The 27,335-nt window shown below is 42.8% G+C and overlaps 1 protein-coding gene across 1 annotated transcript in view; it reads right to left on the bottom strand.

Moving 5' to 3' along the window:
- Positions 1-27,335, bottom strand: part of LOC143973935 (G-protein coupled receptor 54-like) — a 145,902-nt gene that overhangs the window by 21,489 nt on the left and 97,078 nt on the right. The window contains exon 3 of the mRNA XM_077474832.1: positions 5,569-5,704. Coding sequence (XP_077330958.1) covers positions 5,569-5,704 — 136 coding nt within the window. The remainder of the gene's footprint in view (positions 1-5,568; positions 5,705-27,335) is intronic.

The raw sequence follows: 27,335 nt of genomic DNA, 5'->3' as shown, positions 1-27,335 counted from the left end.
TTTATTCAGTGGAACCTGCCATTAATTTTTTATTTTTATACATACATTACCATGGGCTAATTGGTATTTGGTTTTAACACTGAGGAGGGTATGTTGTACCGATATGGAGATATGGAACGTTGATTACTCTTTGGATTGTCCCCCTGAACTCTATTGGAATGAAGTTGTATCTGGACCTCTTAGCAGTGGTGTGACCGTTAAATTTCCATTTTTGTTACATTATACTACAAGCCAAGGAGACGTGAAGATCATTTTGGGTGTAGACGCCAGCTGTCCAGGAACCACATTATTAACATCCACATCAATACTTTAGGATATCAATACCAATATGGGCCAGTTCACACCACATACAGTCCAGTGCATTTTTTTCTGCATCAAAAACGCATGGAAAGTAGCTTATATGGTTTTCAGTGGCTTACAGTTCCAGTGTGTTCCAGTTTCAGAAAAAAATGTAGAACATGCTGCATTTTTTCCTGCACTGGACTGTAAAACACACCAAAAACGCACTGGAACATATTAAAAACACGCATGCATCAGCTGCCCTCACCTAGTGGGAATTAAATTTAAACCTTGCTTTTACAGCAGACCAGTGGAAGTCGGCTTTCAGGGGAATCTCCAAAGCTTCCCACTGTTTTAGCCATTGGGAAATTATGCTTAGGATCTACAATAGATGGCATTACGCTCCCCATAGACTAGCAAAAATATTTCCTGACATGTCTCCTCTGTGTTGGAGCAATTGTGGCCAGACAGGGCACCTTCTACACGCCTTTTGGGGATGCCAACTAATTTCCTCAACCACAGGATGTATAATGCCGCGTACACACGAGCGGATTGTATGGCGTACTTAGTTCGTCATACAATCCGACGGACAGTCCGTCGTACTTTCCACTGAACGGACTTGACCACACACGGATGCACAAACAGTCCGTTGAAAGCTTGCGCGATGACGTGTACAGCACGTACGACGGGACTAGAAATAGGAAGTCCAAGACACAGCACAGCACCCTTCCGCCGTGTAAATCCTTTCTGGGCATGCGCCATTCTTAGTCCGTTGAACTAGCATACTGACGACCGTACTGTCCGCTGAAACCAAAGTACGACGGACAGAATTTCGAAAAAAACGAAATTCTTAGTACTCCGGACTGCACGCTGAAAAAGTCAGCTGAAGCCCACACACGAGCGGATTGTCCGCTGAAATGTGTTTCAACGGACTAAGTACGCCATACAGTCCGCTCGTGTGTACGCGGCATAACACAGCTCAACCCTGAACTTGCAATACTCCATATTGGTATTGAGCAATTCTCCTCAAATTTCAGACCTGTTATTTCACACGTGCTATTGGCTGCTCACATACTAGTGCTCCAAAATTGGAAGGGTAATAAGACTGTTAACATATTGGAGGTAAAGTCACTAGTTCAACGAAACTACACCTTTGAACGTCTACTAGCTATCAACTGCCTGTCATGCTCATCCTTTGACAAATATTGGAAATTTTGGACTAAATATTGAGCAGGTCCTCAGCCTTAAATATTTGTTCTTCTGTCATTATTGTTGACACTGTGTGTTCATTTTTCTTGTTTTGTCACACTTTTTGAAAACAATTAAAATCTATTGTAAAAGAAGAAGAAAAAAATTGTTTTATACAGGGTAATTTCCATGACATTTTACTATACAGAGGATGAGCACTGTTTTTTTTTTTTACTTGCTTACTGTCTTTTTTTAACCAAAATCCTTGTATGCAGAGAGGGCATTAGGTCCCTCCATTTAGTTGTTCAATTATGATTGTCAGCTTGGACATCAGCTTGTAGTCTAAATCAGGAGAGAGCAGCCTAGGGTGACAACACTGCTTCTATATAAATGTACAGTGAATGAGCATTGTCACTATAAAACAGCAAGTGTCTTACTGGCAGGATCACAGGGCAAATAAAGGGAAAAAAATGCCTGAAAAATCTAACTTATGCAACTATTAGATTGAATGATTGGTAAACTGGTAATTGGTAATACATTTTAAGTACCGTATTTATCGGCGTATAACATGCACTTTTTCCCCCTTAAAATCAGGGGAAAATCATGGGTGCGTGTTATACGCCAATCCCCACTGATCTCCCGCTGATTGTGAGGAAAGAAGCGAGCGGAGCTGAGATACACAAAGCCGAAGTACACTCGGCTTTAGTCAAGTCCTCTCGCAGTCACGCCCACCTCCACTGATTGCGAGAGGAGTGAGTGCTGACATACAGAAAGCCGAGTGTATTTCAGCTAGACTCCTCTCGCAGTCCCACCCCTGACTGTGAGCAGAGCCGAGTCTAGCTGAAGTACACTCAGCTTTCTGTATGTCAGCGGCACCCGTTCCTCTCATCTCGCAATCAGTGGAGATGGGCGGGACTGTGAGCAGAGCCGAGTCTAGCCGAAGTACGCTCGGCTTTGTGTATCTCGGCTCCGCTGCAAAGAGACAATGCTGCAAAGAGACTGGACAAGGCTGCAAAAAGACTGGACAAGGCTGCAAAGAGACTGGACAAGGCTGCAAAGGCACTAGGCAAGGCTGCAGATGGACATTGGGCAAGACTGCAATGACGGACAAGACTGCAGATGGACACTGACGAGGCTACACTGACACTGATAAGGCTGCATTGATGGGCATTTAAATGTAAGTTTTTTTTCCTTAAACGTGACTCCTAAAAGTTTTTTTTCCTGATAAGGCTGCATTGATGGGCATTTAAATGTAAGTTTTTTTTCCTTAAACGTGACTCCTAAAAGTTTTAATTCCCTCCTAAACTTGTGGTGCGTGTTATACACCAATAAATACAGTATATTCACAGCATTGTATTAAAGCATTGTAGTAAACCACAACAGAAATCTGCTGGTTGTAAGTGGTTAAATTAGGGCTAAGTCACGCTGGTGATTTTAATCTTTTGCTACTAAAAGATTTACCAATTAACTGGAGATCACCTGAATAGGCTAGAGCTACACAGATATTTAATAGTTCAGTTGTGCTACCAAAATATTGCTAGGGGTAGCATATGAGTGCTAAATGGATGGACAAAATAATTCCCTGTGGAGGAAACTACACAAGCAGTATAATCAATATTGCATGATCACACAATGCTTCAACTATATGTGACTAACCATTGCAATAGTGCTACTACATGCTGCTAATGTAGCTTCCTCTATAGGGATGAATTTGAACTATAGTTTTAGTGGCCATTTGCTACACCTAATAATTAATCACTAGCAATTTTAAAAGAAAATTAAGCTACTTAAAATCTCTTTTGTAGTGGAAGTAAAGCTGTGCTCAATGAAAGGCATGTGAAGGAAAAAGGAATAGCCCTCTTTATTGCAAGTGGGCTTACTAGAGCTTTGCCTCCTAATATCAGAACCTTGAACAGGCAGAAACATGAGTAGCATTGTAGTGCGTCTACAAATTTCAATCCAGTCTGCTGAAAATGCATTAAAGTGTAAGTCCACAAAAAAAAGGAAAGGCGAACTAACACCCTACAGCAGTGGTTTTCAACTCCTGTCCTTAGAACCCACTAACAGACCAGGTTTGCAAGATAACTGAAATACATCACAGGTGGTATCATTTGCTGCTCAGTGACTGCAGTGTTCTAGTCTGCATCTCCCCAAGGTAATACCTAAAATCTGGCCTGTTAGTGGGTCCTGAGGACAGGAGTTGAGAACCACTGCCCTACAGACTCACATTCTCTCCTCCCACTCTTGGCCCTGCTGCACTTACCTCCGCTCCATGGGTAACAAGTTATCACTGCCCACACAGCCAGTGCCATGATTCAGGGTTTAAAAGCCCCGGCCCTATTCTCCATCTTTCCTTAGGGCTTCTGGGACAAACAAAGAGTTATTCTGATAGGTCAACGTGGTCATGTGTCAGCAAATGACTAAACAGAATCACCCTGATCCTTCCCAGAAGCCCTAAGGAATAAAGGGGAAGAAGAACAGGGCTTTTAATTACCCGGACCACTGCACCGACTGCATTGGTAGTGATAACTAATCAGTCACGGTAGTAAATGCAAGGGAGGAGGGACCAGGGCGGTGGAGAGGGTATATAGTGCTAGTTCATCTTTTAATTTTTTGTGAAAAGTTGAACATTTTAATCCCACACTGCAGATTCACAACTATAAGGCTGTTGGCATAGTAGTAAATAGACAATAGGAAGAATTATGAATTACAGGCAAAAAGTAGATGCTTTAGGGCAGGATTTAAGCCAGTGATAGACCTTGGCACCCCAGATGTTTTGGAACTACATTTCCCATGATGGTCATGGACTTTGCAGTGTAGTTGAGAATCATGGGAAATGTAGTTCCAAAAACATCGGGGGTGCCAAGGTTTGCCATCACTGACTTAGGCACATCAATTTCTCATTTCTAGCTATTCACTATTTCCCTTTTTGTGTTCAGTTCCAATTTAAATTTCTCAGTAGCAAGAAATCAAAGTTGCCACTGTAGCTCTGATAGGAACAAATTTTAAAAATGTATTATTATTATTTGATTTGTAGACATGAACAAAGTTAACAAAAGTATTATATTTGAAAAAAGTTATACACTCAATTAAAGTAGTGAAGCATTCTATTCCCAATACCTTTATCTGAAGGCTCTGTTCACATATCGCTTAGCGGTAACATGGGTTCCCACTAGCAATTTTTAAAGCGCAATTCACAGGCATTTTCGTGTGTCGCGCATAAGGCAGCCCATTCACTTGAATGGGTTTTCCCAAGCACATTTGATACACCAAAGAAGCTGAGGGACAAATTTTGGCAATTTCACACACTTTTTTGCAGTGCAAAATTTGCAGCAAAATGGCACCACATTTTGGAATCGCGGGCACAATCACACTGATTCTGCACAATACCTAAATTACCAAATCTGAATGGGGCTAAACTGGCCCAATACAGGCTCATTCTATTCATGAAGATTGGTCTTTCATGAATAATTAGTCAGTGTATGGGCATATAAACATCCATTCAAGTGTCTAACAAAACTACCTGGAGGCAGGTAATTGTTTAGTGTAAAAAATACATTTCTTCTCTAGTCACGGGTTTAGCATGACATTTACAACTAAGGCTCACCACACATGATACAATTTTCCTTTAGATTTAACAAAACCATCTAATATGAGGTCAAACCAAAACACTTTCAATTTGTATGCAACCAGGCAGACCCCTGCACTACATAGCTGAAGGAAAATCTAAAGGATATTGAACAAGAAAATTGTATAATGTATGGCCAGCTTCAGTAACACACAAAACTGTTGAATACATAAGCTGCTCTTATACTTTAAAAATAATTTAATTCTCCTCCTAAATCTCTCAATTCTGAAAAAGTCAACATTTTATTCAGATGAAAGAGGGGAGGCAATACATAAAAACATATTCATATTCAAACTTCTCACACAAAATTTTCCATCATGTTTTTATACTTATATAGTTATTCAAGACTGAATAAATCTGCTCACATTTAATATGTAACACAATGTTACCAGCTAAAGTGATAGCCAAGCTAATATATACAATTTATATGCGTAAAATAAATGTGTACATATTATAAATGGTGGTTTAATTACCTATCCAAATACCCAGGCTAACAGCCATGGCTAAGCGAGGAGTGCGATGTCGTAGTGACTGCAGTGGATATACTGTCACATAGCAACGGTCGACGCTCATTGCGGTCAGAGTTATACAGGTTGCCTGTGCTGTCACCTTAAAGATAAAAGCAATATTGTGTTACATAAATACACCTTGCTACTTCTTAAATTAAATCACATTACAATTGATGATAGTTCATTGTGTGCTGGTTCAGCACAATGTATTCTCGTTGGTTGCTATGGGTAAATTCACTTAAAATTAGCACTCTTTGTTGATTACATTGTAGGGTTACAGGTAAGTTACATTTATATACAGTGGAAAAATTATTATTTGACCCCCTGTAGATGTTGTGAATTTGCCCACTTACAAAGAAATGAAGGGTCTATAATTTTTATCATATGTGTATTTTAAATAATAAAGACAGAATATCAATGTAAAATCCAGAAAAAAAAAACAAGATACAAATGCTATAAATTGAGTTGTAGTTCAGTGAATAAAATAAGTATTTGATCCCCAAGCAAAACATGGCTTAGTACTTGTTGGTGGAGAAACCCCCCTTGTTGGCAAGCACAGAGGTAAGATGTTTCTTGTAGTTAGTGACCACCAGGTTTGCACACATCTCAAGAGGGATTTTGGTCCACTCTTCTTTACAGATCTTCTCTAAATCCTTAAGGTTTCTTGGCTGTTCTCGGCAACTCCAAGTTCCATCTCCCTCCATAAATTTTCAATAGTTTTAAGGTCTGAAGACTGGCTAGGCCACTCTATGACCTTAATGTGCTTCTTGTTGAGCCACTCCTTTGTTGCCTTGGCAGTTTTTTTGGGTTATTGTCATGCTGAAAGCTCCATCCATGACCCATCTTCAGTGTCAGTGGCTGAGGGAAGAAGGTTCTCATCCAAGATTTTACAATACATGGCCCCGTCCATTGGCCCCTCAATGCAGCAAAGTCAGTCAGTACCTTTTAGCAGAGAAATAACCCCAAAGCATAATGTTTCCACCTCCATGCTTGACTGTAGAGATGGTGTTCTTAGAGTCCCCCTCCTCAAGAAGGCACATGTGCAGTTAGGCCAAAGAACATCTAAATGATTCAGAAAAGGATTGGGATAAAGTGCTGTGGTCCGATGAGGCCAAAATTTAGCTTTTTGTTATTAACTCGACTTGTCGTGTTTTTTTTTTGCACAATCTTATGCACATACTGACAACAAAATTACATCTTTAGCATTGGTTTGTAATATTCTCAAATTCATAGTTTCTGCAGATTGGGGAATAATAGAATTATACATTTTCTAGTATGAATAAACAGGTATAGTTAGGTGTGCATTAACATCAGACTGCAATGGTGTTATCTAGAGGATTTTTTTTTAAATATTGCAATGAAAAAATAGAAAGACTAATCTGATATTCTCGTCTGGTATTCCATTTGTTACTGGGTTAGAAGAGATATCGCTAAAAATATAATGTAATTCATAAGTGCCATGTTGAATGATACAGCTCTGATGGAACAATCTCAGCTGCTAAGTAGACATAGGACATTTTTGAAATGCTGAGATATAAACGTAAAAAGTACTTTGTCAAAAAAAAAAAAAAATTTTAAATGGTATGTAAGAAGGACAAAGTGTGTACGTTCTATTGATAAATAGATATGTGATAATAATGTGTTTTTTACTGTGACTGCATCGGTGTTAAATAATAACACATATCAGCGGTGACTATATTTACTGTACTGTAGGAAACAAAAACCAAGATTAGGAGAACAAGTGCACAATATGAAAACGCTCTGCACATACTCATGCCTATCTTTAGGATTCGCAGAAATTCTCAAAAGTGACTCCACTGGATTAACCTTCCATGCAGCTACTTTGAAAAGGAGGGGGTGAGAGCATTACACCAAGCTATCTTGATTTGAGACAAGATGAACATACAGAATAAAAATGGCATGTGAAAGGTATAACTTAGAAATAATAAATTAATGGTGTTATTTCTAAATGTATATGTTACTGTATTTGTATTTAAATTTATGTCCATGCTTACACATCATTTTTAAAACCTAAAGCAGTATTTTTGTATTGTACCTGGTGCAAGTTTACAATTTTTATGCTGGATTGTACGCGCCCTTTTTAGCTAACTACCTCCAATAGCCCACATGGCATTAGTTGACCTGCTGTGGACTAAATGCATTTTTAAAAGTATATCTATTAAAAAGTGCAGATGATGTGAATCCTAGATCAGGGCTCAAAATTTCACGTCCGGAGCTACTAGCCAGGCCTTAATAGTTACTCGCCACCAGTTGCCCAACACAAACCCTACCCTGCAAGCCCCTAATCCCGCCTTTAAACACGCCCTCGTAAATTATCTCATGAAATTACACTGTTAAATGCTTTATTCAGGATTAAGTTACAAAAATAAATATTAATAACAACTTTACCAATTTTAATCTCCACTCCAATCCAGCGCATCTATGCTTTAAATATTCCCCCCAATCCTTCATACCTATGCCTCCAATCCCCCCCCCCCCCCAATCCATCATACCTATTCCACCCCCCCAATTATCCATCATACCTATTCCTGCAATTCCACCACCTCTAGCCCCAATCTATCATACGGTATGATAGATGGGGGGAGGGGGTGGAATTGGAGGCATAGGTATGATGGATTTGGGAGAGGAATTGGAGACATAAGTATAATAGATTGGGGGGGTGGAATAGATGTGATGAATTGGGGGTGGAATAGGTATGATGGATTGGGGGGGTGGAATAGGTATGATGGATTGGGGGGAGTGGGATTGGAGGCATAGGTATAATGAATTGGGGGTGAAATAGGTATGATGGATTGCGGGGGGGGGGGGGGGTGGAATAGGTATCATGGATGGGGGGTGGAATTGGAGGCATCGGTATGATGGATTGGGGGGGTGGAATAGGTATGATGGATTGGGGGGGTGGAATAGGTATCATGGATGGGTGGTGGGAATGGAGGCATAGGTATGATGACTGGGGGGGAGGTGGAATAGGTATGATGGATTGGGAGGGGGGGGGATTGGAGGCGTAGGTATGATGAATTGGGAAGGGGGGGTGGAATTGGAGGCTTAGATATGATTCAGACCTCCAATTCCACTCCCCCTTCCCAAGCCATCATCTCTATGCCTCCAATTAAGCCCCCCCCCCCAATCCAGCACATGCTTGCTCGCAATCCCATGCCCCACCCCTCCTGCCAACACAGATCCTGTTTAATTCCCCATTGTGCCAATGCCTCCAGCACACTGTCATATTTCCCATTATGCAGCCATGGGGGTCAGTCATCGGTGCACACTGTTATATACCTTGCTCTGCTTAACCTGAAGTTCAAAACTTTAACAATGTGGACTAGCGTTTGTTTGCTGTTATTGTAAAAGTAAACTGTTGGATGCAAAGAAAGCCATAAATCCAACACAGTTCACAGGAGGATAATGGGAGGTACTCTCTGCAGATAACACTAGACCCCATACACACTATTAGATTTTCTGCAGATTTTTGTCTTCAGATTTACCAAAACCATATACTATGAGATCAAACCTTAAAGGCCCATACACATGATACGAAAATCAGATGGAAAAATTCATAAGATGAAATGTCTGTGGATTTTCGGATCGTTCGTGCCGTGCTTTCAAGAGCCAATTTCACTTTTTCGTCAGACAAAAGCTGGATGTGCAGGCTATAAAAAATTTTGTCGGATGTGAACTCAACGTCTGATTTTCAAATGGTCATTACGGAAATCATCACACAAAAGTTAAAAGTACAAGCACAAAGCACAAAAGTAGTCTTGTAAACTACTGTTCGTAATCTAGAATTAACATTACCTAAGACCTTAATACTGCGCCACTGAGAAAACCAATATGAATAGAGAAGCCACTTCACAGAGAAAAGTATGATAAAACCTACCAAACATAAGTTATATCTAGTAATGCAGCAACACATACATAAGTATTACACACCCAGGTGAGTGGTACTGTGCAAACATTGGAAGAAATTGCCCATATGCTATGGTAATAAAAATGCAGAGCTCTGCATGTTTTGACATGCTGGTCAGGTGAGATTTGGTGTTTAACCTATGTCTGCCGTGACTAGGTATCTCTGGCATTTGCACACCATACCAATGAGATTTTTATTTTGCCTTCTTGTAAGTGCATTACCATTAGGCTTTTTAAGCTTTTCAATAAGTGTAAGGCTGACCGCAGGTCAGCCTGTGTTTGTAAGAGGAGTCAGGCTGCATAAAGCCTGCCCTCCTCTGTCTCCTCCTCCTCTCGTTGGACGCTGGCTCTCGTGTAGGGGGGGTGTTTCGGCCCCCGCCGACTCTGCTCATTGGGAGGAGATTTCGGCCGCCCGCTTCTTCCGGGGTTCCACCGGAGAGGGGGGGTAATCGGGCGCCAGGCGATTCGTCCATCTCCGCGAGGTGGCCGCTTCTCCCGCCCGCCCGTTGTTTCCATCCACCCGCTTCTCCCTGCATTCTGCCGGCGGAGGGGGGTTGGTCTGCCTGGCAGCTCCTGTGTCCATGAGGGAGCCACTTCTCCCGCCCGCCTCCTTTTCTCCGGGTGTTTCTGCCGGGGGGAGGATTCACCCGCCTGCTTCTCCCGGTGTTTTCTGCAGAGGGGAGGGGGGGTTACGCTCCTGTCCCCGAGGGAGCCGCTTCTCCTACCACCCCCCTGCTTCTCCCTGCGGCTGTCTCGGGGCTTTGGTGTGGCTGCACAAGTGAGGTTTGTGCAAGTGGGTGGCATGCTTTGGATGTGTTCGGTGCACATGGGATGTGAGGGGTGGTTTTTTGTTGGGTTGATTGGTCTGGCAGGGAGATCTATATGTTTGGGGCAGAACGGCAGGGCCTCATTGATTGGTGGTGGGTTGAATACTCCTCGTGCCGCCGGAGGTGAGGGAATTGAGTCACTGCCAGGAGGGTTTGGCTCTGTGTCTGTCCAGCATGTGTGTGCATGTTTGTGTGGGTGGAGTGACCATGTCTGCCTGGGGTTTTTTGTTGCATCGTCAGTTTCTCATGAAATTTGCGTTTTCTCATGCAATTCACGTTTCTCATGCAGTGCACGGTTTCTCGTTAAATTTGTGGTTTTGCTATTTGCGATTGGGTTTCGATTTGCAGTTCTCAAGCAGCTTGCGGTTTTTCATGTGGGTTGCGGTTTCTTACGCAGTTTTTGTTTTTTATTTTTCTCGCTTCTCATGCCAATTCATGTTTTTCTTACTTTTCTCATGTTCTTGCATGCCCCGTGTTTCTCACGTGTCCCATGTTTCTCACGTGTCCCGTGTTTTCTCACGTGTCCCATGTTTGCTCGCGTTTTCTCATGTTTGCTCGCAGTTCCCATGGTTGCTCGCGGTTCCCATGTTGCTCATGTTTCATGTCACATGCCTTTAGTTTGCTGCTTTTCCTCTAGCTAGTGCTCACGTCCGGGATCTGTCGTGTCTACAGTTCCATAGGGCTGAGGTGTCATTTTATATTGATTGTTGGCCCACTATCTTCCTGCTTGTTGTCCATACGTCATACATGCAATTTATGGTTTCTCGTGCAAGGTATGGTTTGTTTCTTACGTATTCCCATGTTTCTTACGTATTCCCATGTTTCTTACACATTCCCATGTTTTCTTATGTATTCCCATGTTTTCTTACGTATTCCCATGTCTCTTACGTTTTTCCCATGTTTCTTACATTTTTCCCATGTTTCTTACATTTTTCCCCATGTTTCTTAAGTTTTCCCGTGTTTCTTATGTATTCCCATGTTTTCTTACGTATTCCCATGTTTTTTACGCTTTTCCCATGTTTCTTACATTTTTCCCATGTTTCCTAAGTTTTCCCGTGTTAATGTTTTTTCTCAAGCCTCGCACGTTTTCATGTCATATGCCTTTCATGTCATTGCCCTATATTCACTGCATTTTCGTTAGTTGGTGCTTACACCCAGCATCTGCCACGTCTACAGGTCCATACGAGTTGAGGTTTCGTTGGTAATTGATTGTCGTCCCACAATCTTCTCGTCTGTAGTCCATACGTCATACGTTTACGTTCACCGTTACACCTTTACTACTACCCACCACGGTCTGTGGGTTCTTTAGCCCTGAGTGTTCGTTTTAATTTCCTGTCTTGGCGCTGCAGGTTGCTCGGGCTCACTTTTGCATACACTAGGGTGGTGTTGTCATTCATGCGCTGTTGGTCCTGTCATTTTGGCACCCATGTCCTTATACTTGTCAGGTACCAGGGGGTTTGTTATGTCATGGGCGGGTTGTCTTATGTTTTCTGGTTGTTTCACACAGCTGGGTTGTCCATGTTCTTCCACCGCGGTTTACCCATCACTCCTATGGGTTTAAGAGATTGAGGTGATCGTTTTTAATTGGCTTGTTTGGTGGCAAGTCTCCTCATCTGTTTTTTCACCGCTCACATTTTGTTCTAACTCACGTTTCTCATGCGGTTAGTTCTTATGCAGGTAAGTTTCTCATGCAATTTACAGTTCTCATGCAATGTTATGGTTTCTCATGCAATGTTACGATTTCTCATTTAATGTTACGATTTCTCACGCAATGTTACGTTTCTCACGCAATGTTACGGTTTCTCAAGCAATGTTACGGTTTCTCATGCAATGTTACGTTTCTCACGCAATGTTACGGTTTCTCACGCAATGTTACGGTTTCTCACGCAATGTTACGTTTCTCACGCAATGTTACGGTTTCTCACGCAATGTTACGGTTTCTCACGCAATGTTACGTTTCTCGTGCAATGTTAAGTTTCTCATGCAATTTACGTTTCTCATGCAATTTTACGTTTCTCTCGTTTTCCAGGTTTCTCTCGTTTTCCAGGTTTCTCTCGTTTTCCCAGGTTTTCTATCGTTTTTCTTGTTTTCCCAGGTTTTCTCTCATGTCCCCACGGTTTCTTTCGTGGTTTCATCAATTCACGTTCTCATGCAACCTGCGTTTCTTGTGCAGGTGGTGTTTTCTTGCTTGTTTTTATGCTGCTCATATTAGTATCAGCTCGCGCTACTCATGTTTCTCGTTCAGTCACGTTTCCTTCTCGAAGGGTACATCCTTGTCACGGGTTTCTTTTGTCTGCTCACGTTTCTCTCGCAAGTTCTGTTCCTGACCAGTGGGGTGTCCTTCCACACTACCTTTTATTTCCTAGCTGCGTCCGGCCAGGAGTTGCGCAATGGTATGGAATGATTGGTAAGTCAGCCTATTGCAGCTCCAGCAGCTTCTACTGGCTCAGGGGCTTTGGTGGATCTCAGAACCCTCTTGGAGCCTAGGCCGTTATCAGTAGGCTCGGGTCTCGGGAAGCAGGTGACGGCATCACACTTTCTTTTCAGTTCCAGTTTTTTTGATGGATTGGTTTTCCTTTTGGTTGACGCAGCAGCCTTGATCATTAGGTTTTGTTTTGAATACCTGGAAGGCTCATGACACTGCTTGGCATGTTTTTTCCAGGCTTTCTGGTCTAGGTTCCAGTCCTGATGGTTAATATCCAGTTCCTATTTGCTTTTTGCCTCTTCCAGCTCGTATCGGCCCACAGCACTTTCAGGACGTATCGAGCTGAGTCTCAGCATTTCATGTAGGATGACCCGTCCGGTTGTTTTATTTTCTGCACTTTCGATTGAAGCCGCCCTCAGGGTTCCAGCAGAGTGGACCCCCTGCTGTGCTCAACTGACTTCCCATTGTGGGTCTTATTTTCGTGACATATCTGACATACACGCAGGTCTCCTTTTGCGTTTGTTACCAGCTTGGGACTCAAGGCAGTGCTATAGCTGGCTTTTTTGTGGTTTCTAAGGCCAGGGGAGTGGTGCTTCTGGCCCAGGGTCTCGCTTACTTTAGCCAATCAACTGGTTGGCACCCCAGCCTTTTCTGTTACATCTGCATGTTCGCGAGACACAGCATTCGGGGGCGGCACTGTTATCAGGTTCTTGGAGCCTGGCAAGGTGTGGTGCTCGGGGTTGGTTTATACCAGCTTGTTAGTGTTACTTTTGTCAAACCCTGGGATGGTCCTCTTCTGCCTTTCCTAGCGCTGCCTTTTCTGCAGCGAAGTATATACTTCATTGCCACCACCCCAGGTTAGACATTAATTCACTGTGTAATCTGGTTGTTAAGCTTTCATCCTACTGTGTTATTTTTGCCCCCTTTTAGGCATACTGACCACGTGACCCCGACACACTTCAAGTCTATGTTCTTTGTTGCTCTTTTTTCCTTTCCATACTATCCACAGATTGACTCAGAGTACAAGTTTAAGGCTGACCGCAGGTCAGCTTGTATTTGTAGGAGGAGTCAGGCTGCATAAAGCCTGCCTTCCTCTGCCTCCTCCTCTCGTTGGACGCTGGCTCTCGTGTCCCACCCACCCATTCCCTTTTTCTTTCCATTTCATTCATTACATTTCATACTTGGGTATGCCCCCTTTTAGGCATACTGACCACGTGACCCCGTCACACTTCAGGTCTATGTTCTTTGTTGCTCTTTGTTCCTTTCCATACTATCCACAGATTGACTCAGAGTACAAATCTAATGTTTGACTATAGTACACTATTTGGAGTCTCATTTTCTTCCACATATTACAGATACCTTTGGGTCTCTGGATACTTGGAACATTTTTGATGGGATATACATAACCCTGAGGGGTTTAATGCTCTATAGTAGGGATGGGCAAACGATTCAGCCCGAGCATAAGTTTGGGCCAAACTTTCGCTGTTCAGACATTCGAAGAACAGCCAAACAAATGGATTGAACCAACCACAATGCATTGTGGTGCTGAACAGTGCATTGCAAGCCCTGATTGGCTAAAGTAGTGAAAGCTTCAGCCAATCAGGGCACAGAGCACTGTCAGAGTCATGATTGAACAATGAGAGCATGACTTTATCCAATCATTGCTCATTTCCGCCCCACAGTAAAAAAGTATTCTCTCAATGACAGCCATTTTCAGTGTGATTTTGGCGTGGAGAGAGATAGAACAAGTATTCTGTTCAGTGCTATTGTTAGTGTAGAATATTAGTTTAGGGTCAGTCTAGGATAGTGTGAGTGTAGTGAGGAGGACCATCATTCAGCTTTGGATTGTGTCCAGCTAGAGTAGGAACAGCTCAGATAGTTTCACTGTAGTATAGTGAAACCGTGTCATTCATACATACATTAGTGTAGAATAAGGACAGCTCAGATAGTTTCAATGTAGTGTAGTGAGACCGTGCCAGTAATCTTTACATTAGTGTATAGCTAGAGTAGGGACAGTTCAGATAGCGTCAGTGTAGGACATGCCGGTAGGTTAATTGGCTTCTGTCCAAAATTGGCCCTAGTATATGAATGGGGACCTTGGATTGTGGGCTCCTTGAGAGTAGGGACCAATGTGAGTGTGCAATGTACAATGTACAGGGATAGGGACAATTGTAGACACTCACTCAGGTTGAATGGGATGGACTGGTGTCTTTATCCAACCTTACTAACTATGAAACTATGAAGTGTAGTGATGGTTAAAGTTTAACGTCATTTAGTTTTGTGCGTTACTGGCAGTTTAACACCATATAGTTTTGTGCATTACTGCCAGTTTAATGCCATATAGTTTTGTGTGTTACTGCCAATTTAACTCCATATAGTTCTGTGTGCGTTACTGACAGTTTAACGCCATATAGTCCTGTGTGTGCTACTGATAGCTAACGCCATATAGTTTTGTGCGTTGCTGCTATTTTAATGCCATATAGTTGTGTGCATTACTGACAGTTTAACGCTGTTTACTTCTGTGCGCGTTACTGACAGTTTAATGCCATATAGTTTTGTGCAGCACTGCTAGTTTAATGCCATTTACTTCTGTGTGCATTACTGCCAGTTTAATGCCATTTACTTCTGTGTGCATTACTGCCAGTTTAACACCATGTAGTTCTGTATGTGTTACTGCCAGTTTAACGCCATATAGTTTTGTGTGCATTACTGTCAGTTTAACGCCATATAGTTTTGTGTGCTTTACTGCCAGTTTAACGCCATATAGTTTTGTGTGCTTTACTGCCAGTTTAACGCCATTTACTTCTGTGTGCGTTACTGACAGTTTAACGCCATATAGTTCTGTGTGCGCTACTGCCAGCTAACGTCATATAGTTCTGTGCATTACTGACAGTTTAACGCCATTTACTTTTATGCATGTTACTGACAGTTTAACGCCATATAGTTTTGTGCGTTACTGCTAGTTTAACGCCATTTACTTCTGTGTGCATTACTGCCAGTTTAAAGCCATATAGTTCTGTATGTGTATGTTACTGCCAGTTTAATGCCATATTGTTTTGTGTGCATTACTGCCAGTTTAATGCCATACAGTTCTGCGTGCGTTACTGCCGGTTTAACATCATTTACTTCTGTGTGCGTTATTGTCAGTTTGACGCCATATAGTTCTGTGTGTCACTGTATGTTTGGCGCATTATATTGCAGTATATTATAGTGCATCAGAGAAGTGTGTCTGTGTAGTGTGAGTACTCAAATTAAAGTGCACCAAACACCTCTTTACATTAATTAAAAAGGGCATCTACGTACAGATTTCAACTTCTTCCTTACATTTGCTTATAAGCACCGCCCCCTCCCTCCCAATAATGTCTGGGAGGACAAGTAGAAGCAGACTTCCTTCGGCACTGTAAGGGGGCGAGCAAACAAATGTGTCCACAGGCAAAGGTGGGCGTTATTTGGCCACAGTGTCAGCCATTTGCTCATTGATAATGCCCAGCTATTACTGGATTCAGATGTTGGTCCTGAGTTTGAGGATGACAGGAACATGAGCCTTGAGAGAGGGAGGTACACTGGTAGAGGTACACTGGTAGACAAATTGGCATTCATGTTCCCCAAGCAGAAGCGTATTGCAAAGTTGTCTCCAGTAGTAATGATGAAGATGGAGATGATGGTGATGGGGATGAGGTCACTGATGCGACTTGGGTGCCAGATAGAACAGAGGAGGGAACTGAAGGTGAGGCAGCACAACCCCAAGGAGGTAGACATCAAGAAATAGTAGAGAGCAGACACCCTATTCCATCACATTCTGCAGCTGTTATCTCCCAGCCCACTCCCCACATCTCAACTGTTTGGGCTTTTTTTCAGCACATCTGCAGCAGATCGCATTGTTGCTATCTGCAAATTGTGTCTCAGGCACATCAAATGTGGCAAAACACCAACCATTTGGGTACCACATGCTTAACAAGGCATTTCAAGTCCAACCACCCAACCTGTTGGCAGGAGCACTTAAAAACAACATAAAGGGGGCACAAATCTGTCCCTCCTCCTCCTCCTTACCCACAGTCTGCCTCTGCTTTACTGAGTCATTACCTCTTAGCAGCCTACACTGACAGGGATGATGGTATAGCACAGGGTGTCCCAGGTCCTAGCAGCACATCTGCCAGCAGCACACCACCAGCTGTAGACCGTAGCTGGCAAATTTATCTGCCCCAACTGCTGCAGCAAAAAAAAAATACAGTCCCTGCCAACCACATACCCAGCGTCTAAATGCAAGCTTGTCAAAGCTGTTGGCTCTCCAACTTCTGCTTTTCAGCCTGGTGGATTCTGCCCCCTTCTGTGAGTTTGCACAATGTGCTGTACTACAGTGGCAGGTTCCCAGTTGCTACTATTTTTCATGTAAGGCTGTTCCGTCTCTCTACCATCACGTGGAAGAGAATGTTCTGGTATCGTTGGGCAAGGCAGTCAGCCATAAAATCCCCCTTACTGCTGACACGTGGTCCAGCAAGCATGGACAGGGATGATATATTTTGTTCACAGCACACTGGGTAACGCTGCTTGCATCTTGAAAAGATGCAGGACAGGGCACGGTGCTGCAGCTTGTTGTGCCCCCACGTTTACATACAGCTGGTGGTGATAATGCCAGACCTGTGAGCTCTACCCCCTCCTCCTCCTCCACCACCTCCATGCTCTCCTCTGCAGAATTGTCCTATGAACATCAGGTAAGCCTTCAAAGGGCTATTCCCATAGTCAGGCTAAAAGGTGCTAAGCAGTGCTTCAGCTAGTATGTTTAGGGAACAGGAACCAGACCAGAGCAGAGATTCTTGTAGCTCTGTAGGGAAAGGCCCAGAGGTGGTTCACACCATGCCAGTTGGAGCCAGGAATGGTGGTGTGCGATTGTGTGGTCCTGCTGGAGCAGACTCTGCATGACATTATGGACAGGGCACTGGAGGCAGAGCAGCAGGAGGAAGAGGAGGACTTCCTTTCCTCTCAAGGCCCACTTTATCCAGACGCCATCATTCTTATGTCACAGAGGAGGAGAGAGGGGAGGAGGATGAGGATTCTGGCACTTTCATAAGCTTCAAAGAAGAGAATGACATGCGTCAATCTGTAAGCGATGGCTTTCCAACCCCAGGACCCTTGGGAGCAGTACGTGGTTGGGAGGAGAAAGTTCACCCTGAGTGGCTTGAGGAGTCTGCTCCTCAAGCCTTGGCAAATTTGAGGCGAATGGGAAACCTCATGCTTAAATTCCTGCGAAAGGACCCAAGAATATGTGGCATAAAGGTGAAGGATGATTACTGGTTGCCAACCCTCCTTGACCACCGTTATAAGGGGAAGGTCTCCGAAATCATCCCATCCCACCAGAGAGGGCAGAAGATAAAATCTCTTGAGGACACGTTAAAGAGGATTTTATTGAATGTTTTTCATTAAGTGTCATGGAAAATGTCATTTTGAGTCTTCTGTTGGTCAAGGGAGGAGCTTTGGAGAAGGCGTCCGCCTAAGTGAGGCATTTTGGAATTTTTTTAGCCCTCGCCGCCCAGGGCTGTCAGCTTCCACATCCCATCGGCACTGTCTGCATCACATGGTGGACAATCACCTCGGGGCCAAAACAGAGATGGAGAGCTTACCAAGTGACGATCCACTGACTTACTGGGTCATGAGAATAGACCACTGGTCAGAACTTGCCCATTATGCTATTGAGTTGTTGGGCTGCCCTGTATCCAGCATGCTTTCAGAAGGGCATTCAGTTCCATTGTCCTGGTGCTCCATAGCTTTCACAACTATAATATTCCATTGTCCTGGTGCTCCAGGGCCTTCAAAAGTGTAAGAGGTAGTCAAGAAGTTAGATGTGTAATTTATGTCCCTAGAACACCTGACAGAGCTCCCTGCATGTTGGGCCTTTCTATGTGGCCAGGTTCTGAAAGTCTAACATGTAGTATTGCCATACTCAGGAGGAGTCAGAATATTTTTTGGGGTGTAGTTGCAAGTATGCATATGCCATGTGAGGGAAATAACCTGTTAATATGACAATTTTTAAAAACCTTTATATTGAAAATTGTGGGCAAAAAAAATAACAAATTCAAAAAACTCACTATGCCTCTTACTAAATACTTTGTTCTACTTTCCAAAAAAAGAGGTCATTTGGGGGTATTTTTACTTTTCTGGCTTGTTAGTGTCTCAAGAAATTAGGCTGTCAGTACATCAGGTGTGATCAGGTGTGATTAATTTTCAATGATTGGAACCATAGCTTATAGACTCTATAACCTTCGCAAAGACCAAGTAATATACACTGAAATGGGTTATTTTTACTGGTTACATTTTCAAAATTTATGAAGAAACATTCAGTATCAACTAGATCTATAAATAAATCAATCGATGAATAAAATACTTGTTGTTTGACGGAATTATACTATATGTGTTTTTTTATGATCATCCTTTTTGAGATATTTAACGAATTGTGCACTAGACATGTGCAAAAGGAAAAAATTTGTTTAGTTTGTTTCGTTTTAATTCGTTAATTAATTAATTTCATTTAGTTATATTCATTAAATTCATTAAATTCATTTTCGGATTTAGTTTAGTTTTCTACCGAACTCGAAAAATCAGTCGCATTCGAAAATATTTCAACCAAATTCGAAAATATTTCTACCGAATTCTAAATGATTTCAACATGATTTGAAATTATTTCAACATGATTTGAAACTATTTCAACCGGATTTAAAAAAAGATTTGCGACCCCACTTTAGGGCCATGTATCTCGGGGTCACTTGGTACTAGAAACCTTAAACTTGGGGATGTTGTAGTGCTAGTTCTATTGTGTTTGCATACCAAATTTGGTGTTTCTAGCTATAAGTGACCCCGAGATATGTGGCCCCAAAGTTGGGTCGCAAAATGTAATTCTCTGCTGCAGAAAAGTGCTTGACATTTTGTGAGCCGAATTTGGGGCCACGTATCTCAGGGTCACTTGGTGTTAGAAACCCCAAATTTGGAGATGTTGTAGTGCTAGTTCAAATGTGTTTGCATACCAAATTTGGTGTTTCTAGCTATAAGTGACCCCGAGCTATGTTGCCCCCAATTCGGGTCGCAAAATGTCATTCTCTTCTGCAGAAAAGTACTTGGCATATTGTCCATATCTGGGGTCATTTGGTGGCAGGTGACGTGGCAAGTGGACAATCCACAACTTGGTCATGTGGCACTCATGGCCGGTCACATGGCACTCATCTCAGGTCAGGTGGTACTCGTGGCCGGCCACGTGGCATTCATGGCAGGCCATGTGGCACTTGTGGCAGATCACGTGGCACTCGTGGCAGGTGTCGTGGCAAGTGGACAATACACAACTTGTGGCAGGTGACGTGGCAAGTGAACAATACACAACTTGTGGCAGGTGATGTGGCAAGTGGACAAATACAATACACAACTTGTGGCAAGTGGACAATGACATACAGCATATGCACTTGCCTTGCGATCGACATCCGTGACTTCTTCAATCAGGCATGCTGACAACTTCATTGATACCATAAATATAAATGAAATAAGATGTGTGTGGGTTTTTTTTGCACTGGTATACTGCAAGTATGAAAAATTGATGTGACGGATATATATATAAGTAAGTATAAGTACCGTATTTATCGGCGTATAACACGCACTTTTTCCCCCTTAAAATCGGGGGAAAGTCGTGGGTGCGTGTTATACGTCGATCCCCACTGTCTGCGAGTCAAAAATACAGAGCACGGCCGAAAAATACAGAGCGCGGCCGAAAAATACAGAGCGCCGCCGAAAAATACTGAGCGCGGCCGAAAAATACCGAGCTGATTGCTCGGCTCCGCTCGTAGTCCCGCCTCCCTGCTGTCGGCTCGGTCTTTTTCGGCGGCGCTCGCTCGGTCTGTATCGGCGGCGGGAAATTTAAACATGGCCAAGCTGCAAATGACACTGCAAAGCTGCAAATGACACTTCAAAGCTGCAAACAGCGTGGGGCAAGCTGCAAATGACACTGATCATTCTGCAATGATGGACAAGACTGCAGATGCACACTGATAAGGCTGCATTGACTGGCATTTAAATGTAAGTTTTTTTTTCCTTAAACTTCCCTCCTAAAACTTTTTTCCTTAAAATGCCCTCCTAAACTTGGGGTGCGTGTTATACGCCGGTGTATGTTATATCCTGATAAATACGGTAACTAACCATCTTCCAAAATTTCTAATTCAAATAGAAAAGATTAGAACATAATAGAAAAAAAATATAATTTAATAGAATAAAATAGAAAGAATATGCAACCATCTTCTGAAATTCGAATTTGAATAGAATAAATTTGAATTTCGAATAGTGTGAATTCATATTTTTTATTAATTTTAAATTTGGATAGAAAAGATTATAATAAAATAGAAAATAGACTAGAAAAACAATAGAACAGAACAGAATAGAATATATTATATTTTATTCGGATCTGTTCTATTGTTTTTTTAGTCTATTCTTTGATATTCTATTAAAATCTTTTCTATTAAAATCGAAATCATTATATACTAAATTCGAATTTTGGAAGATGGTTATATATATATATATTTCTGACATTTGAATTTCGTATAGAATGAATTCGAATTTGAATAGAAAAGATTAGAATAGAAATATAGAATAGACTAGAACAATAGAACAGAATAGAACATAGATACTATCTATTTCATTTTGAATTTTTTTGCAGATTACCATTTGTTTTAATAAGATCTCCTGCAGACTATTAGCCTCTATTTCATTTTTTGCAGATCTCCTGCAGACTATTAGCATCTATTTCTTTTTTAGCAGATCTCCTGTAGACTATTAACAGCAATTTCACTTCTTTTTTTTTCAGATCTCCTGCAGACTGTTAGAATCAGTTTCATTTTTCTTTTTTAGCAGATTACTATTTATTTCCATCAGATCTCCTGCATTATATTAACATCTATTTCATTTTTTTGCAGATCTCCTGCAGACTATTGGCATCTATTTCATTTTTCTTTTTCTTTTTTTGCATTAGAACAGCCATTTCCTTTAGTTCAGCAGATCTCCCGCAGACCCTAACTCGGTGTTTCTAGCTTCAAGTGACCCCGAGTTAGGGGGCCCCAAATTCGGGTCCCAAAATGTCAAGCACTTTTCTGCAGCAGAGAATGACATTTTGCGACCCGACTTTGGGGCCCCATAACTCAGGGTAACTTGAAGCTAGAAACCCCAAATTTGGATATGTTGTAGTGCTAGTTCTACTATGTTGGTATATTTGGGGTTTCTAGCTATAAGTGGCCTCGAGATACATGGCCCGAAATTGTAACCGACTCTACACAGAAGGATGTCAGCTGCCCCTAACTCTGGAGGTTCTCAATAGACCAAAGGGGACCAAGGACCTTGCTACATCTGACTGAAATTTTAAAAACGGTAAGTTTCACTATTGTATGTTCTTCCTAAGGATCTTAATCATGAACTGCCATACATGCAGCAATGTGATAAACAATTTCTATCAACACAACCCTAGCGGAATCCAATACAGTACGCTCCATACTAAGGTGGCCAAATTACACCCAATCTTCTAATCTTTGAACTGTTCAGATGCTGTGGTCAAATAGGAACTATGTTCTTTATGTGGTGGCAATGCCCAGAGGTAATCAGATTCTGGATCAGATTGTTCAACCTAATTCCCTCAGTGACAGGAATTAATATTCCCAGATCACTCAAAATTGCTCTTTCAGAAGCTGGATAGTGAAATCCTTAAAAAAAAAAAAAAAACCCAGAAGACTGGCTTCTTACATAGTTATAGTTGCTAGAATCTCAGTGACAATCACAACATGTTGTCAAACAAAAATTTAATTGGGTTATGATTAACAATAAACTAACATGTACCCTTCAAAATAACCAAATTAAGTTCAACAAAAGGTGGGACCCTAGGATCCACTATTCATCGGTACTAGAGGTTGGTTAGTTCAGTGGTCGATGCTTTTTTTTTTGTGAAGTCCGTGCCATTTCAAAATGTGTTTTAAAGGCATAGAAGGCAACTTTGCCCACTTTTATTAAACAAAATGAATGTTCAATACAAAATTTCTACACAGGGTTTATTTTTTTTTACAGTAAAACAATCAACCGAAAACACAAGCCATGGGATATTTAGGCTCTCTCAGGCATGGTTGCAGCACCTTGCTGTATGGGCCAGTTCCTGGCTTCCTGATATCTTTATATCAAACAAGTACCACAGACACCTTATGCCACGTACACATGATCGGACTATCTGGCGTGTGTCGGCTCTGGCGGACTTTTTCTTTCCAAAAGTCCAGCGGAGAAGTTTTGACTTAAAATTGTCCGCCGGACTCGGCAGTCTGGCGGACAATCCGCCCCGTCTGTGTGCTAGTCGGCCGGACTTTTGAAATGAACAGACTTGTCCACACGGAGAAAAGTCCATTCATTTTGAACGTGGCTCCAATTAGCCGGGACTAGCGAAGGAAGTCAATGTCGCCGCCTCTATCGATCGGCGAGATTGACACCTCGCTAGCCCCATCACCTGGTATGGATTTAACCACTTTCAGGCCGGACCATTTTGCTGGCTTAAGACCAGACCACTTTTTGTGATTCGGCACTGCGTCACTTTAACTGACAATTGCGCGATCGTGCGACGTGGCTCCCAAACAAAATTGACGTCCTTTTTTTCCCACAAATAGAGCTTTCATTTGGTGGTATTGGATCACCCCTGCGTTTTTTATTTTTTGCGCTATAAACAAAAATAGAGCGACAATTTTGAAAAAAACACATTTTAGTTTACTTTTTGCTATAATAAATATCCCCCAAAAATATATAAAAAAACATTTTTTTTGCCTCAGTTTAGGCCGATACATATTCTTCTACATATTTTTGGTAAAAAAAATCCACAATAAGCGATTATTGATTGGTTTGCACAAAGTTATAGTGTTTACAAAATAGGGGATAGTTTTATGGCATTTTTATTAATAATTTTTTTTACTAGTAATGGCAGCGATCAGCGATTTTTATTGTGACTGCGACATTATGGCGGACACATTGGACATTTTTGACACATTTGTGGGACCATTGTCATTTATACAGCAATCACTGCTATACAAATGCAGTGATTCCTGTATAAATGACACTGGCAGAGAAGGGGTTAACCAGTGGGTGGCAGTGTAGGGGTTAAGTGTTCCTAGGGGCGTGTTACTAACTGTGGGGGGCTGGGCTTTTTTTTAGTGAACACTGATCTCTGCTCCAATCACATGGAGCAGAGATCAGCGTCACTTGTTGCTAGGCAGAACGGGGTGATGCTGTTTACAACAGCATCTCCTCGTTCAGCCTCCCCGTGAGACGATCGCGGGCGATCGAGTCTATGGGACCCGCGACCGGACTCAGGGGGGTCCCGACCAGCAGGGCGGCATTTAAAATTGGACGTACCTGTACGCCAATATGCCTGCCCGTGCCATTCTGCCGACGTACATCGGCGCGCGCCAGTCGGGAAGTGGTTAAAGGGGAAGCCCTACACCGAAAAAATGGCGTGGGCGTCCCCCAAAGTCTAAAGCAGACCCTTATCCGAGCACGCAGCCCGGTCGGTCAGGAAAGGGGGTGGGGACGAGCGAGCGCCCCCCCCCCCCCTGAGCCGTACCAGACCGCGTGCCCTCAACATGGGGGGGTGCTTTGGGGAAAGGGGGGTCGCCCTTATATAGTACGGTGACTTATTTAGGGACAAGGGGAGGGGTCACCAGGTGATATCACATGGTGACCCCGCCCCTTATGATGTCACAGTCCCAGAGGATGCTGGGACTGTGACATCATAAATGGGTGGGGTCACCATTTGACCCCACCCCTTGTCCCTATGAAAGTCGCCTCACAACGCGTCCCTGCCATTGCGGCCAGAGAGAGCATCGTGTCAACATCGCAAGCAAGAAGAAGAAGAGAAGAAGGCGGCGTCGGCGACAGAAGACCAGGCCAACGCTAGTAAAAGAGCTATAAGAAGATAGCGGAGGCCTGGCAAGAAGAACTGAAGAGCGGGACAAGACCCCCAAAGAGCCGGACAAGACCCCGAAGTCGAAAGAAGACCCCCGGACGGTGGCAGCAACGATGAAGAAGAAAGCCGGGCTCCTCCGTAAAAGAGCTAGTAAAAGAGCTAACAAAAGAGCAGAAGATAGCGGAGGAGTTCGGTGAGAAGACCCCCAAGATGGAAGAAGACCACCGGAGCTGTCTAATAAATTATTTTACAAACTTGTGTTGTGTTTTTTTTATTTACACTTTTTTCACCAGGTGAATGGGTACTCATTCACATAGGGTGGGGGGCCAGTATCTGGGGCCCCCTTATTAAAGGGGGCTCCCGGATTCTGATAAGCCCCCCACCCACAAACCCCAACAACTAATGTCCAGGGTTGTCGGGAAGAGGCCCTTGTCCTCATCAACATGGGGACAAGGTGCTTTGGGGTGGGGGGGCCGCAGGCACCCCCGTGTTGAGGGCACGCAGCCTGGTACAGCTCAGGAGGGGGAGGCGCTCGCTCGTCCCCACCCCCTTTCCTGACTGGCCGGGCTGCGTGCTCGGATAAGGGTCTGCTATGGACTTTAGGGGGACCCACACGCTGTTTTTACGGTGTAGGGCTTCCCCTTTAAATCCATACCAGGCGACGGGGCTAGCGAGGTGTCAATCTCGCTGATGGAGGTGGCGACATTCACTTCCTTCGCTAGTCCCGGCTACCTGGAGCCAGGTTCAAAATGTATGGACTTTTCTCCGTGTGTGGGCAAGTCCGTTCATTTCAAAAGTCTGGCGGACTCCCTGCGGAAAAGTCCGGTCATGTGTGAGCAGGTAAAACAAACAGAAATTTCACAGCTCCAGGTCAAACCACTGACAGGCTGCTAGCTCTCCAAGTAGGTAGGGGTTCCAGGTGCAGGCTGATTGCATGAGCCAAATGTGCAAAAACAGAACAAAACTCTGGATAGCCGCACTCCGGATTGAGTAAAAAATAAAGTGCCTTTATTTCTTCAAATGCAAGTGCAAAACTCCATTGAACAACACATCACAGCAAAGGGGAACAAAAAAATATATGTTTTGTTCTGTTTTTGCACATGTGTGAGCAGGTCTGCTTGTTTGGGAAGATCGGTGGACCTCAGCTATAAAGTCCAGCGGTTTGTCCGGCGGATTAAGTCCGCTGGATAGTCCGATCGTGTGTACGATATAGTGTAGTATATATTTATATATAACAATATATACAGTGTGTGTGTGTGTGTATTTATATATATATATATATATATATTAGTGTACACTCTGTATTTCACAACATCCTTCATTCAATAGGCAAAATGGATTTCCAATGAGAATGACATAGTAGCTAGTTTACTGTACACAGCATTCAGATCAATGCTTTGTTCAAATTCCAAGTGGCAGCTCAGATCAATGCTTCATTCTATGTGTGATCAACGTGCAATACAAGTACCATAATTATTGCAGTTCATGGCTTGTTTTTTTTTTTTTCAGCAAGAAAGCTAGTTTTATTCTACATACAGTACATGCGAATGCTTACAGTGCAAGTTCACCTTCAGGAATATTTTCCAAAAAAAACTCCAATGCAATTCTATTCCAAATGAATAGTACACACCAGAGATCCTTCTGTTGTGAAGGTTTTGCAATTATAGATGCAGCTGTCGAAGATCCTCTCCAGGAAAAAACAAAGGTCCCTCATTATCCCCCTGTCCTGCCATTTGTAAGATGGCTGAGTATCATAAAAATGTGCACAACTGCGCATGCGATCGTAGTCCTCTCCAAAATTTACCTTAGCTTAGTAGCAGCCACTCTAGGCCATTCAAACCTCAAGCATGATCAGTGCACAGTCTCCTTCTCTATCTGAGCTCAAACGTGCCTTTGAACTTGCTATAAAAATTGACTACTCCCTGTGCTTTGGGGAGTGTCTAATTTCTGTCTGTGCTGGTCCAACTCCTCTGACTCTCCCCTTGTTAGAAAAGAACAACAGCATGTAATGTAAAGTCGCTTATATAAACTGACAATATATATATGCATTATACCTTTCTATCTAGCAGGTGGTACTGCAGAATGATAGTGTGTATTCTCTGTGGTAATGTAATAACAAGATGTATTGTCTGTATCTAAGTGTGTGTACTTGTATTGTTCTGTTTCCTGTAAGACATGCATTGCTAATCCTCCATGAAAGTAAAGTATTCTCTACATACAACAAGCTGATTCAATAACCTGCTAATCGATTATGAGTTCCAGGCACCCAGGCATTGAAGAGGATATTCCAGGCACCCACGGGCACTGGAAAGAATTCTACATTGAGTCAGAAAGATGACAAGTGGTTCAGATGTGAAGTTTGCCATCGCAAAGCTGAACAATGCCAATTACCAGCTGTGGAAATCTAAACTACAAATGTTTCTCAGCAAGGATGACTTGTGGCAAGTGCTGAACACAGATAGACCCACAAATGGAGAGACAGAGGAATGAGACAGAAAGCATAGGCAGGCAAAAGTGATTATAAGCTTGCTATTGGAAGCAGGCCAGTTTATCCACATAAGAACAGAAAAAACAGCCAAAGGTATGTGGACTTCATTACAAA

The sequence above is a fragment of the Lithobates pipiens genome, unplaced genomic scaffold (assembly GCF_037356315.1).
Source record: "Lithobates pipiens isolate NorthernLeopardFrog02 unplaced genomic scaffold, aLitPip1_a1.2 Scaffold_13, whole genome shotgun sequence".
In the NCBI taxonomy this organism is placed as follows: domain Eukaryota; kingdom Metazoa; phylum Chordata; class Amphibia; order Anura; family Ranidae; genus Lithobates; species Lithobates pipiens.
Note: the sequence above shows the minus strand (reverse complement) of the source record. Positions and strands in the feature narration are given on the sequence as shown.